Source organism: Euphorbia lathyris, chromosome 5 (genome assembly GCF_963576675.1).
Source record: "Euphorbia lathyris chromosome 5, ddEupLath1.1, whole genome shotgun sequence".
Classification (NCBI taxonomy): Eukaryota; Viridiplantae; Streptophyta; class Magnoliopsida; order Malpighiales; family Euphorbiaceae; genus Euphorbia; species Euphorbia lathyris.
This window is the reverse complement of record NC_088914.1, coordinates 90563556-90579114: the sequence shown is the minus strand read 5'-3', so window position 1 is coordinate 90579114 and position 15559 is coordinate 90563556. Positions and strand designations below refer to the sequence as shown.

The following is a 15559-nucleotide window of genomic DNA, read 5'->3' as shown; positions in this document are numbered from 1 at the left end:
CAAACAGCATGCACCATGGTATACCATCTTGAAGTGAACTTGTTAGTTCATCCATAACGATGGCAAAAAGAAATGGGCTTAGTGCGGAACCTTGATGCACTCCAATCGTAATAGGAAACTCTTCAGTTTTCCCAACACTAGTACGTACACTCGTGCATACTCCCTCATACATGTCCTTTATGATGTCAATATATTTCCGCGAAATGCCTTTCCTTATCAAGGCCCACCAAAGTACTTCCCTTGGTACCTTATCATATGCTTTCTCCAAGTCAATGAAAACCATATGCAAGTCTTTCTTCTTATTTCGATAGTGCTCCATTAATTGTCTCATTAGATGGATGGCTTCCATAGTTGATCTTCCCGGCATAAAGCCAAACTGGTTTTCCGAGATCTTCACCGTCCTCCTTAGCCTTTGTTCAATCACTCGCTCCCAAAGTTTCATAGTGTGACTCATTAATTTGATTCCCCGATAGTTGGCACAATCTTGGACATCGCCTTTGTTCTTATACAAAGGGATTAAGGTACTTTTCCTCCATTCTGATGGCATCTTATTGTTTCTCCAAATTTTGTTGAAGAACGTCGTCAACCATTCGATTCCTCTTTCTCCCAAACATCTCCAAATCTCAATAGGGATGCCATCAGGTCCTACTGCTTTCTTCAACTTCATCTTACTTAATGCCATCATGAGACAAAAATTGGAGATCTGCTAGGTCATGATGTTCTGCAAGATCTAGAAATTTTGGAATGGTCTAGAGGAGATTATTATTATGATGTGCCGTATTATGATTTTCCAGAGGAGATAGGAGGGTTGTGCAATCTGAGGCGTCTCGAGCTTAGCAAAATGAATTTTAAATATATTCGACCAGATATATTGTCAAAATTGAAAGACCTAGAAGAATTGGAATTGCCATGTCAATTTGAGAATTGGGGAAGCAAAGAAGAAGATGGACAAAGATTGAATGCAAGCCTTGACGAGATAGAATCACTTCGGCTAACTACATTAAAAATCAGTGTATCAAAGGGTTCAAATTTGGCAGTAAAGTTAGTCAAAAACCTAACAAGATTTCATGTTTGTTTCGGGAGTGCTTATTATGATTATTCTGAAGAATGCAGTGCAGTGTTGAGATTAGTTGATGTGGATGCAATTGATGTTACAGTGAGTTGGATTAGTGTTTTGCTTAGGAATTGTGAAAAGCTGGAATTGAATTATGTGAGAAATTTGATGAATATTATGTGTCTGCAGCACTCTGCTGAGGATGGGTTTCCACAATTGAAGTATTTAGAAGTTAGTTTTTGTGCTGAAATGGAATACTTGGTTGAAGAGCAGATTTCATCTACTTTCTTGTCTCACCTCAAGACTTTGAAGCTACAGGACATGGATAATCTGAAAGAAATATGGAATTTTTCAAAGATAAAAACACAATGCTTTACTAATTTGTTTGAGTTAAAGATTGTGGGATGTGGAAAGATGAAACATGTGTTTCCGGTTTCAGTTGCTAGAGAATTCAGACAACTCAAATCCATGTCCATAGCTTTTTGTGGAGAACTCGAGGAAATTATCTACAACGATGAAATATATGATAGAGATCAGGTACTTTACTCCATTTATTAAAACAATTGATTAATTTGCCTTTTTAATTGATTAAAGCATCATAATCTACTTTTGTTTTTCAACACATTAGACGTTTCATCATTTAATTTTTGTCACATTAAATCATTCATACAAATTAGTTAGCTTTTCACTGTCAAATTAATTAGCTGAAACTTATAAATCAGTGAAAGGATTTTTATTTATTTATTTTATTTTTATTATAGCTATATGTCTGGATTAGGGCTTTCTGACAGTAAGATTAAGGCAGAAAAGATCTTAGGAGAAGAGAAGAATAGAGAAAGAATAGAGAAGGTTAGAGAAAGATCGAGATAAATAGAGAAAAGAGAGAATAAAGAGAGAATTTAGAAGAAAGAAATAAAGATTTCATTAATCAATTGCATAATGAATTGGTACAGTACAATTCTCCTAAATAGGAAAAATGGGAAAAGGAAAGTATACTAGTCTTCCTAAATTCATGGCCCTAATAATTCTAACTTACCTTAAATCACCCTATTAATTCTAACCTACCTTAAATAAGAATAGGAAATATAACCTCCCTTAAATAAGAATAGGAAATATAGCAATTGGCTCTAAATAGACATAATTTGAATAATTGTGACACTATACCTCTAAAATAGCATTCTTTATATTTGGAAATAGGGCTTTCACACTTAATGTGTTCACATGGATTTTAACTTGCCAAATAAATTTGTTAAGTCACAGTTAGATCTAGGTTTATTAGAATTCTAAATTAATGTGAATACTACTCATGTTTTTGCAAAATGTCTTAAAAACAACAATATTTTAACCAAATTCATGAGACAATAGATTATTATAAATAAACAATGTTATAAAACTCTGACATGACAGTTCAACTGGTTGAACCGGCAACCAGCCAGATTACTGATCCGAGTGTAACTGGTTTTCTTGAACCTTCAACAAACCAATATGAACAAGGAACTGGTGCAACCCCGGGTTTTCAAATTTTTTTCCTGAAATTAAAAGAAAAATTTGACAGCTAGAAAATCAAATTTTAAGACATAATTCTTCTTTTCTGAAATTATTATTCTATGCCATTATGGAATAGAAAATTTGACATAGAAAAAAAATTGACAGTTAATTTTTTTAATTAAGGGTACAAAAATAGAAAAAGTACGACCGTCCAAATGGCCTCTATTTTGGTGCGGTATTCATGTCGGTTACATATACTCCTATTTTGGTGCGGTATTCACATGTTTCAAATTACTTTAAACTTCATTTTTTGGTTATATATATAAGCCTCAAGTTGACAAAAATAACAAACCAAAATAGTTATTTTAATAACAAATTTCCAACATACATTTAGTTATTAGTTGGTTTCTTTTTTTTTTATTTATTTTTATTTTCTTATTTTGAATATAATGATTATATTAAGTCACATTGAATCGATTTTTTTATAAATTTTTTATTTATATAATTTATAAAAATAATGTTAAATTAATTATATATATGTTTAATATATATAAATATCATTTATTGATTTATTATGTCATCCGGTTCGACCAATTTGAGTCATCTGGCCCGACTAAGTGCCCCTAACCCAATTATAAATCCGATTTAAATTTAAGGTGTCAATGAGTCACTTTAGGAAAAAAATTGTGTGACCAATTTATCATTTTAAGTAAGTTCGAAAGCTAACGAAACATAAGGGAAATGTCTTCCTATCCTCTCTAAGTCTGCCTCTACATATGTCAACACCACTGATTGTCACATTACATATATACATTTTTTTAGCACAGTTAAAATACAAGTTTAACATACATATAAAATAAATAACTTTTTTTTACAGGTTGTTGCTTCAAGTGTCCAATTTACACCTCCAACAATTGAAACCGCGTCAACACCAACAATGAATTCCAATATTAATGGCAAACCACAAGTCATTTGTCCAACACTAAATTCATTTGCTCGATATCTACTAGGACGAGAAAAACACCCAAAAATTGTTTCCACTGGACAGGTGTATTTATTATTTGAAATTTAACTTTTTAATTATAGAAGTAATTTTATAAATATAAATACATATTTTGGTCAAGTTTTTGTTATAAGTAAATATTTGTGATTTGTTGACAGATTGTGGAAGATAACATTGCAAGAAAGGATGAAAATCATGCAATTGTATTCCCTCGACTAAAAGCCTTGAGCCTTGCATATCTGTGGAAGCTTAAAGATTTTTATGATGGAAATCATGCAATTGAATTGCCTGAATTAGAAGTTTTGGAAATTGATCGTTGCAATAAGATGGAAGCTCTCTCTTATGGATCATTCTACACTCCAATATTAAAATTATTTGAAGTAAATAATGCCAAGTACTATCCAACAGCAAGGGAGGATCTTAATGCATTTCTGAAGAAAACGGTACAATTAATCTTTTCTTTAAACCTTTCAATTTATTAATTTTATCGACACAATACAAATTTAGCTATATAGTTATTGGGATAAATCGGATTTAGCTCTAGTACTAAAATATAGTGTTATCTTAAGTTTAATATTTACTATACGTTGCAATTTAATGTCTCATTAATGGAAGATGACTTTTTTCCATTAATAAATATGTGCAATTCAAGCCTTGAATGGGGACACTGAAGACTGACCGGAATATGAATGAGCACATCAGGTTTGAAATTATATGCACCGTCTCACAAATACTAGGTTTAAGATTGTATTAGTTTGTAAGTAGAGACTAAATCTATCATAGTTATTAAAGGCCCGCCTTGTCTAAGGCTCCAGCCTTAGCGCCTCAACCACGCATGCGCCTAGGCTTCGTTAGAGTTTATGGTTTTTTGGGGTTTTTTAAATTCTTTTATTATCAGTCATGGATTAAAAATAATGAATGGCTGAAATTAGTTTAGAAAAAAGAAAGTGTAATCTTCTGTAATCTTATTTCTATATCTTTTCTGTATCACATGACATACATTTATATACACACTAGCTCACAGACAGTCAACTATCCTTACCCCACAAGTAGCCTAAACATTTCTACCCTACAGCAGCCTTGAGCACACTTTGTATTAATTACATTGACAAATAGCACCCTAAGCAGCCATATGCATGCACTATATTAATTACACTCCCCTCAAGCTGGAGCATAGATGTTTTTTTTTTTTGAATGAAAGATTGAGTATTATAAATTAATGAATATTTGAAGCCAATAGGCTAACAAATTGGGAAGGAATAGACGTTGTTACAATCAGAATTGAAGCAGATAAACCTAGTCTGGCAAAGGCATCTGCCACTTGATTTGCTGATCGCTGCACAAAGCCGAAAACACAGCATGGCAGTCAGAAAGAATAAGTCCTAAACTAGAAAAATTTGTTTCATCTTTGTTTTGTAGAGCTTGAATGACGGTTTGAGAATCTCCTTCCACACATACCACAGTTTCTCCTCTCTCCTTTATCCAGCTGAGAGCTTCCCTGCACGATATCGCCTCAGCAATAAACGGATCAGAAATCCCACTAATTCGTTGAAACCTGACAGCCACAAAAGAACCAGTAACACTTCTAATAACCGCACCAATACCACTAAAGCCTTCCACCTGGTTTACTGCTGCATCGAAATTTACTTTTAAACCGCTTTGAAGGACGGACCAGATTTCAGGATACCGAATATCAGTTGCAGCAGCACCATGGCGTCCCATTTCCTACACTTCTGTCCATCTGCTCAAAAACTCGGCAGCTCGGTCCGCGATCAAATCTGGACTTAGCAGCCATCCGTTCCAGGTTTTTTGATTTCGCCAATACCACACGAACCAAAGAAGAGTTGCCCACTTTCCTGCTTGTTCTGGTGAGCTATTGTTCAAAGCAACACTCCACCACAGACTGTAATCAGGCGCTGTCAACTGTTTGAAGCTTATTAAATTAGAATTAATCATGCCCAGCTTGGTATATATATAGTTAACCCGATTTCCCGGTAATGCTTTTGTAAACACGTCTGCCAATTGTTCCCCTGTTCTGATGTGTGGAGTTGTGATTGTGCCATCTTCTAGCTTTTCTCGAGTAAAATGGCAGTCAACTTCTATGTGCTTTGTTCTTTCATTGAATACAAGATTATTGGCAATATAGATAGTTGCTTCATTATCACCCCATAACTTCATGGGTTTCATCTGAGCAAATCCAATCTCACCAAGTAGGTTGCGTAGCCATACAAGTTCGCACGTAGTCTGTGCCATAGTCCTGTACTCAGATTCTGCACTGGATCTAGATACAACACTCTACTTTTTACTTTTCCAAGATACTAGGTTGCCTCCGACAAATACACAATAACCCGTAGTAGAACGCCTATCTGTAAGATCTCCTGCCTAATCTGCATCTGTAAAACCTTCCACAGTGTGATGACCATGATTTTGATATAGTATCCACGCCCCGGAGTCCCCTTTAGGTATTTCAGAATATGACTAACAACATCCCAGTGTGAAGTTCTTGGAGATGACATGAACTGGCTTACAACACTTACCGCAAAGGAAATATCAGGACGAGTGATTGTAAGATAGTTCAATTTTCCAACGATTCGTCTATATCTTTCAGGATCCGGAAGTAAATCTCCATCGTCGGTCTTCAACTTCCCATTTGGTATCATAGGTGCATCACAAGTCTTTGCCTCAATCAAACCAGCGTCACTTAACACATCTAGACAGTATTTTCTCCGAGTGAGGTAAATCCCTTTACGGCTTCGGCAAACTTCAATCCCCAAAAAATATTTCAATTGTCCTAGGTCCTTTGTCTGAAAACAAGTACCGAGGAATTCTTTCAGTTTTATAATGCCAGTTTCATTATTTCCAGTAATTACAATGTCAACAAGATATACTACTAGTAAAATGCATGCACTTCGATGAAGACCAAATTCAATGACAGCAGCACTGAATTGTCCAAACCAAGCACGAGGAGATTGCTTCAATCCATACAAGGACCTGCGTAACCTGCCCAGGAGGTTGCTCCATGTAAACTTCCTCGCGTAGATCACCATTCAAAAAAGCATTCTTGACAACAAGTTGATGAAGCGGCCAGTTGTAAGTAACAGCCAAAGAAATGAACAATCGAACAGAGGAGAGTTTGGCAACAGGGGAAAATGTCGGTAAATAGTCGATGCCATAAGTCTGAGCATAACCTTTTGCAACTAAACGAGCTTTCAACCGAGCAACAGAACCATCTAGATTGAACTTGACATTGAACACCCATTTGCAACTAATAGCACGCTTCTGAGATGGAAGAGACACTAGATCCCAAGTATGATTTTGTTCAAGAGCATGCATTTCCTCTTTCATTGCTTGGAGCCAACCAGGATGATTCAGTGCTTCAGAGAGGGAGGAAGGAACAACAACTGAATCTAAGGAAGCTACAAAAGACTTCGAGGAAGGTGATAACGCATCATAACATACAAATGAAGAGATTGGGTAAATGCATTGGCGAGTACCTTTTCGGAGGGCGATAGGAAGGTCAATGCTAGGATCGGAAGATGGGGAAGGATCTGGAGACGAAACTGGAGGGGGAACACTGGCAACTGGAGCACGAGAAGGTGCACCACTTGAGGGATGTACACGTCGAGAATAAACGTGACGGACAATTGGTCGAGAAGGAACAGAAACCACCTGCTCACTTACAGCATAAACAAGATAATTATCGTCAGACGGACTTGCCGGATCAACAGAAGGAGTTGATTCAAGACCATAAAAAGGAGTGTTTTCAAAAAAGGTAACATCAGCGGACACCAAATAACGACCCAAAGAAGGAGAATAGCAACGATACCCTTTTTGAGTCCGAGAATAACCCATAAAGATACACTTGATGGATTTGGGATCAAGTTTGGAGACTTGTGGTCGCATGTCTTGAACAAACAAGTACATCCAAAAACACGTGGTGCAAGAGGAAATAAAGAAGACGAGGGAAACAGAAGGGAGTATGGAATCTGACCGTTAAGGACCGAAGAGGGCATACGGTTGATGAGAAAACAGGCAGTGGAGACGCATCTGCCCAAAAAGTCTTAGGAACCTGCATATGAAACAACAGTGCTCGAGCGACTTTTAATAAGTGACGATTCTTACGTTCGGCAACACCGTTTTGTTGAGGGGTGACGATGCAGGAAGTCTGATGAATAATACCATGCTTGGAAAGATACGATTGGAAAGTGCAAGATACATATTCTTTAGCATTGTCACTTCACAAAATACAAATAGATTTGTTAAATTGTGTGCGAATCTCAGCATGAAATGTACGAAAGATAGTAAATAATTCTGAACGATTTTTCATAGGATAAAGCCAAGTAACACGAGAATAATCATCAACAAAGGTTACAAAATAACGAAAACCAAGTTTGGACACAACAGGACACGGATCCCATACATCAGTGTGCACAAAATAAAAGGAAGACTCGACACGTTTATTGATTCGCGGTGGATACGAAACTCTGTGATGCTTAGCAAATTGACAAGCTTCACATTCCAGAGTCTAATCACGCGGAAGACTAGGACATAACTTTAGTAAAATTGGAAAAGACGGGTGGCCAAATTGACAGTGAAGTCGCAAAAGAGACGCGCTTGTGCAGATAATGGATTTTGATACTTGTCGATAAGTTGAATCAAGTGCGTACAATCCATTTACCAGGTTCCCTCTACCAATAAGTTTCTTCGTCCCAAGATCCTGAAAAAGACAATGGGTAGGATAAAAAACAACAGAGCAGTTAAGAGTATTAGTAAGTTGGCTGACATATAATAAGTTAAGAGGAAAATTGGGTAAACATAAAACAGAGGATAAAGGAATATTAGATGTTGGGTGAGCTGTCCCTTGTCCAATTACAGAAGCAGTTGAGCCATTGGCTAACATAACAGATGGAAAATTGGCCAGATGTTGAAAAGAAGAAAGAATACCCGTGTTGCCAGTCATATGGTCTGTAGCACCAGAGTCAATCACCCAACTACGAGAGGAGGTGGAGAGACATGCCACATGATTACCTATATCAGCCAAAGCGGAGGTTGAGGTTGATGGTTGTTCTGCATCATAAGCCGCAGAAAGTTGCTGAAACCGAGCATACTCATCGGCAGAAATGGTGACAGAGGACAGGGTTGGAATGATGCTAGCTTGAGTTGCCATATTTGCAGATCTTCGCGGAGGGTGCTGTCCCGAGTGTTGGGGTGTTTTACCATGTAGTTTCCAACAATGTTTCTTAACATGCCCTTCTCCCCCACAGTGATAATAAGTGCGAGGGGAGCTACGATGGCCACTAGGAAGAGTATTATCTCCACCTCTCCGACCTGGATTAGCATTGCTTACCAAGGCTACTGTGTCAGAAGACAACGTACCATAAACCATTACACCATCCTTACATACATTAATTAAACGAGAGTAGACTTTCGCGAAAAACGGGAGTGTCCGACTAGTCAACAGCGGTGTACGGGCCACATCATACTCAGGACCTAAACCTGCCAAAAAACACTGAACAACAACGCGCTCCTTTTGTGCTTGCATTTGTTTCACATCAGACACAATAGGAAACATACTGTTCTCTTCTTCGTATGCCTGCTTCACTTCAGTGTAATATTGCAGAAGAGACCGATTTTTTTGTTCTGCATGATAAATTTTTAACAGTAACATATGAAGATGAGACTTATCCTTTTTGTTAGCATACAGAAACTCCAGATATTCCCATAACTCTTTGACAGTCTCACAGTGGGTCACAACATCATCAACAATGGGATCGAGAGTGTTTTGAATTTGATTAAACAGTTTATAATCCTCCATTAACCATTTCGTACGAGCATCAACACTTGTTTTAGGCGGAGGATTACCAGTTAAATGGTCTTCTAAATCAACGCTGTTGACAAATCTACGGATAGTGCGTTGCCAGTGAGTATAGTTTTGACTCCCAATTAATTTTCTATCCGTAATTTTGGAGGACCCTAACGTAAATTCAGTCACAATTTTCTTTTCAATTCCTTCCGCCATGAAACTAGATGAAAAAAAATATAAATATATATTTTCTTGTTTTTTTGTTCTTTTTCTTTTTCTTTTTTTTTTTTGTTTTTTTAAAGAAAATTCTTTTTCTCTCTTCTCTTTTTACTGTCTTCTGTTTTTCCTTCTCCTTTTTTTTCTTTTTTTTTTCCGTTTTTTTTCCTTTTTTTTTCCGTTTTTTAAATAGAAGGGTAATACACTTGAAATTAAAGGAAGTACACTTAAACTAAAAGTGAAAACCCTACTTCTAAAATGAAAGAACATAACCGTAAAAAGACTACGCGTAAAAGGAGTACCAGAAAGGCAGAATCTGAGGAGGGACTTGCCTGACGGCGGCGAGCACAGAGGGTGGTCGGAAATTAGATTCCGACGCTGGAAAGCTAAGGAGATGTAACGCGTCGTCACGCGCCGGCGCGTGGAGGCGGAGGAAGTTTCTGACGGAGGCGCGTGGGACTCCCGTGCGACACCTCAAGTTGGCCAGAACTCCTTGAGGTCAACCTTGTCGTCTTCGTGCTCGCTGATTTTCGCCCTCCCATGGGCTCATCAAAGGAGCGGGATCAGCTCCTGAACCAGTTTAGTGCCTAGATGTACACCCTTCCATCGGTAACTCGGGAGAGGGTGCCATCTAAATAGCACGTACTCAACCTTGTTGCTAATCCCGCATCCCACATTTCAAGATCAACTAGCAAGCACCCGCGTTGTCTGCGCGTCACGAATTCAGGTCGTGACATTCTCCCCCACTCAATTCGTGCAACGTCCTCGTGCACGACTTCTGTTCGCCCGGATCAGTGTGCAAATTCCTTGCCTGCTCGTGTCTCGCGCTTCTCTCGGTGAAAACACCCACTTCCAACACCCCCTCGAGATCGACCATGACTCGGAGGCTTACTCAAGGCTCGAAGGTGCGAGCGACGCTTCCGCGCTCAGTCCTGTCTCCTTAGGACCCGACACCGTGGCATCTCGGAGTGCTTGGCGAATGATTCGCTGCGAGTTCCCTGCCTCTACTTGTGCTCCTTTCGAGCACACCACTTGCGGTCCTCAGACTCGCCACCGCGGCCAACGGAGCGCTCGGTAAACTACGTAGCTAGCACACTATCGGCTCTGATACCATTTAATCTTCTGTAATCTTATTTCTATATCTTTTCTGTATCACATGACATACATTTATATACACACTAGCTCACAGACAGCCAACTATCGTTACCCCACAAGTAGCCTAAACATTTCTATCCTACAGCAGCCTTGAGCACACTTTGTATTAATTACATTGACAAATAGCATCCTAAGCAGCCATATGCATGCACTATATTAATTACAGAAAGAAAAGAAAAGGGTAGAAACAAAGTATCAATACTTTTCATTGAGCTCAGTAGACCGGTCGCAGACCAGAAACTTATGCATTTTATGGTTTTATTGTTGGTATTTATCTATTTGTGACTAGTATTAGGAATTTATAATATTTTTTGTGGGCCTCGTGTCGTGCATCTTAAGTTGCACCTTGCGCCAAGACTCTAGATGTTGCGAAAAATAATAGCAGAAACACACAAAATAGAGCAGGAAATAATAAAACACACTGGAATTGTTTACCCAGTTCGTCAACATATAATAAAAGACTACGTTTGGGGGCGCCGCCAAGCGAGGATTTTTTACTAAGAAGAAGAGATTACAATTACACATCAGGACCCAACATTAACTTCTTTAAATAGAGGGACAAACTTGCTTAGAAAGCAAACTTGTTGACCAAGTTTGACAAACTTTCCCAACAAGCCAGAACTAGGAAACTTGTCTAAGGCTTCATAACGTAACACTGGAACCCCTTTGTGCCTTAAATAACTATGATATTAATTTAATTGTATAATGCATAATTTTATACATATAAATGTTAATTAATAAGCTTATGATTTTATTGTTTGAAAGTTGGATGCTCAAAGGCACGTTGGGGAGGTGGAAGGGGGAGGTGGAAGAAGAAGTTATTGAGGAGAATGATAACATTGATGAAATCCATCAAGTTGCCAGTTAACTTAATCAAAATAAATGGTGAGTTTTACATCTTCTTCATATAAACATGCTTTTACATTATGGTTTTAAAGCTATGAGTGAGTAAAACCAAACCGAAAATACATATAAATAAATAATAGGGAAAAGTACAAAAATAAACCTTGTGGTTTGTGCCATTTTCAAACATGAACAATGTGGTTTAAAAGTTTGCAAACTGGTACCATGCGGTTCATTCCGTTAGCATAGAGGGGAATTTTGTTTTTAACATCGTTAATTTATCAATTTTGGTCAAAAAGTCAAAGGGCAAATTTGTCCATCTCCCTTACTTTCCTTCTTCTTCCTTTACCGTCTTTTTTAGATTCCAGCGAATGTGAAAATCTGCAATTTCAACCCAAATCTTTTCTTCCTTCACCATCTTTTTTCATAATTATACCAAACGTTAGCTTCGAAAACATTTGCAGCTCTTTTACCTCTGCAAAACAGCTGTAATTAGAAGAAATTCGAAACAATTTTTTCAAAAAGATCTCCATTTCGCCTCTTCAGATGGTTGAGAATTTGTTGAGTCGATTAGTTTAGAAGATTTCGACAGCACTTATGCGGTGGAGGTTGCGCCAGTGGTCACCGTATGGGGATGTGGCGATGGAGGTGTGGTTGGTGCCCAGGTATTTTCCCAGGATGAAGAGAGGACGATTGGCTAAAACGATGTCGTTTTTGGTGAAGCATTCTTCGACTGCCGATGTTGATGATATGACGGCTGTAGGACGGGATCCTAACCGGAGGTAAAAGATTGGACTGTATTTTTGAGAAAGGTTATGAAGCGATTGATGAATTGGTTGCTTAAGAATATGAATATGAATTTCTCTCTTTAGAATCAAATAGCTATTTGTTATGTTCATAGGTTGTAAATTGAAAGAGCTTAATGTTAGTGCAATGCACATGGATTGAGATTTAATTATCGCGTTATGGCACAAACACTTCTAGTTTTCATGTCCATTTTCGTTTCGTTTTTAGATTTAGTTTGAGAAGTTGAGTTTCCGGTTCGATGATCCACTTGGCCGGTTTGAATCGGAGCAAGAAATGCAGGAATCAGTGTGATTATCATGACACCAGAAGGAGAAGTAATTACTCTCTCGAAGAAAGAAGTAGAAGATGGGTTTATGCTTGATAAATCTGGACAGCAAGGAATCGTAGGTTGAAGATAGATTTATGAACGGAGAAGATGAACAGATGAACGTAGTAGACCATCGGAGAAGACGAAGATCAAAGGAGAAGAATAAGTGCAAAATAACGAAAATTTTAAAAGAAAATAAATATAAAATATAAATTAAGTGAAGGACAAAAATACCCTTTTGATCTGTTGACTTTGACCGCCACGTCATCAAAAAATTAACACCGTTACTCATTTAGACCCTGTTTGCTAACGGAATGAACCTCAAGGTACCAGTTTGTAAACTTTTAAACCATGTAATTCATGTTTGAAAATGGTCCAAACCACGAAGTTTATTTTTGTACTTTTCCCTAAATAATAATAATAAAAACCGAACTAAATACTAATTTGGTTCATTTAGGTTTTTATATTTTCAGTTTTCTGTGTTAGAGATTAATATAAAAAAACTATTATTGGACCTTAACTATCCATTTAAACTTTTAGTTTAATTGGTTTTTTGACGTGGTATTAGAGCCTCTCAGACAAGTGGTTGAAGGTTTAAATCCTGTCAATCATATTTATTGGTTAAATTTCAACCATAATGGGATGTGTCAGAGATTTATATAAAAAACTATTATTGGACAGCTTAACCTTTCAGTTCAATTTCTTCATTGAAATTCAGTTTGTTTTTCAATAAAAAATTTAAATAAGACCAAATTGAACCCAAAAATTATTCAGTTTGGTTATTTTCAGATGGATTTTTGGGCTGAGCTACTGCATACTCACCCTTATTTGTAACATATTTATTGTTATGTAATTTTAGGATGATTCTTTCTCTTTTAGGAAATAGTCTCCTCAACTCTGGGCAAATCACTCTCTTAATTTATAAAGTATCTTGTTAGCTTTCTCAACTTTCTTTAAGCGGCCTATTAACCTCATGAACTTCTTGACATGATCTAGTGGCCTCCTGAATTTTCTTACAGTGATATACATTTCAATTTCTCCAAATCCTCTCTTGATATGCCATATTGACTTGAGGGATTAATTATATCACTTTAATCAAATTCAGGATTAACCGGACACTTTGTATATTCATGGGTCAATTGGGTTTTTGGGTCAAGTTTAGAGCTCATGATGTATTAACCCTGTTATTAATTTGGTGTAAAAGCTTATAATTCTTTGTGTTAATCTGCAGGCTGTATTGTGTTTGGCTTGGAGTTGATTGTTAGGTTGTTTATTCCAAGTTGGAGTTTGGATTGCTAAAAGGACCAATTGATGAACTTTTGGAGAATTTTTATGTTATGTTGTTATCATTTTGTACTGTTGTATTTCAGAGAAAATTTTTGTTTGGACTTTTGGAGTTGATCATTTTAATTTGGAATTGTAGCCATCTCTGGCCGGTGATTTTAAATTATAAGTTGAATGCATCAATGCTCCCAAAATTTGATTGGTTATTCATGGTTTTGAGAGAACTATATGTATCCACCCTTTTCTCTATTATGTCTAACTATATGTTTGACTCATTAGGTCACTTTATTTTTGTAATGTTTTTTCAACATTCTTGTATTTTTTTAGGGTAAATTTCAAATAAAACCCATGTGGTTTTACTAATTTTCAGATAAAGGACTATGATTTACTTTTTGTTAAAACGAGGATTGAGGTTTTCAATTTTAGCAAAATAAGAACTTTTTCGATTCATACTATTAAAATCACTCTTGACAACTTCAAAAATGACATATTTTAAGAATTATTAATATTCTAAGCAACTTTAATTCTTCAACTTTTTTATTTCGAGATTATTTAGATGATGTTTGGTAAAGAGAGAGAAAGTTAATGTTTAGAGAGAGAAAGTTCCAAAAAAGATGATTTTCTAAAATAAAAAATGTAGTTCCATAGAAAATATGACATTGAACAACTTTAATTCTTGAAAATTTTCATTTTCAGATTGTTAAAGATAGTTTTAATAGCATTCTTAAAAGTGTGAAACATCAATCCTCATTTTGACAAAAAGTAAATCACAGTCCTTTATCTGAAAAGTAGTAAAATCACAGGGGTTTTATTTGAACTTTACCCTTTTTTTTTAATAATAGTTGAACCCGGTTAGGGCGCTCATTTTTTAGGGTGTCAATTTAGTTAGGATGTCAAGATCGCCTTCCTCCTAACTTTCGACCTTCACTCAAGGAAAAAACTCATTAATTTTTAATCATGCATTATTTTCTTATTTTATCAAGATTTACATTAATTTGAGGATAAATTCAAAACAAAAACATGTACGTGCTCTGACCGATTTGAAAACATAAGTTTATGGTTTAAAAGCTCGTAAATGTAGGTTTTTAGTTCGTAAATGTCGCCTTCCTCCTAACTTTCGACCTTTACTCAAGGAAAAAACTCATTTGAGGATAAATTCAAAACAAAAACATGTACGTGCTCTGACCGATTTGAAAACATAAGTTTATGGTTTAAAAGCTCGTAAATGTAGGTTTTTAGGTCGAACAATTTGGAATTAAAAAATATGAGTCAAATTTTCAGTAAAAATTACATTTCTGGTTTAGTTAATTTTTCAGTAAAAGAGCTGTACAGATTGGTGATGAAAATACACTACAAAAAAAGGCCTTTACCTACAAATTTTGTTCACTGTACTGTAGAGACGGTTTTAACTCCCTAGATTTTTTACTAGCAGTTTTGATAACCGTTGCCAAAGTGTTGTAATTGCTATTGTTGCTACATTAGTGATAAGCTTATTTTTAGAGCCGCTTTGGTAGTGCGAGATCTGAAAATTTTAGAGAAGCAGATTGGAATGGATAACACTTACAGAGTATTATAAGTTGGAGGGGAGTATTAATTATC

General features: G+C 36.5%; 1 protein-coding gene across 4 annotated transcripts; it reads left to right on the top strand.

Annotated features, from left to right (window-relative positions):
* Positions 1-151: 151 nt before the first annotated feature.
* LOC136229385 (uncharacterized) lies at positions 152-14193 on the top strand. Of its 4 annotated transcripts, XR_010689096.1 has the most exons (5): positions 160-1591; positions 3420-3590; positions 3704-3988; positions 11485-11604; positions 13908-14193. XR_010689096.1 is itself a non-coding variant. In XM_066018139.1 (4 exons), the coding sequence occupies exons 1-4, from the start codon at positions 842-844 to the stop codon at positions 13932-13934; spliced, it is 1233 nt and encodes a 410-aa protein (XP_065874211.1). In that variant the 5' UTR covers positions 158-841; the 3' UTR covers positions 13935-14193. The 4 variants fall into 4 exon arrangements, 2 of the variants coding, with proteins under 2 accessions (XP_065874211.1, XP_065874212.1); XR_010689097.1 differs by lacking the exon at positions 3420-3590 and having other exon boundaries at positions 152-1591; XM_066018139.1 differs by lacking the exon at positions 11485-11604 and having other exon boundaries at positions 158-1591.
* Positions 14194-15559: the final 1366 nt, after the last annotated feature.

Excerpts from the sequence above, each read along its gene's own strand:
- LOC136229385 (XM_066018139.1), top strand. The coding sequence starts at position 842 with ATGAATTTTAAATATATTCGACCAGATATATTGTCAAAATTGAAAGAC. Across the intron at positions 3,591-3,703 it reads AAATTGTTTCCACTGGACAG|ATTGTGGAAGATAACATTGC; the intron begins GTGTATTTATTA and ends ATTTGTTGACAG. Across the intron at positions 3,989-13,907 it reads ATGCATTTCTGAAGAAAACG|GCTGTATTGTGTTTGGCTTG; the intron begins GTACAATTAATC and ends GTTAATCTGCAG.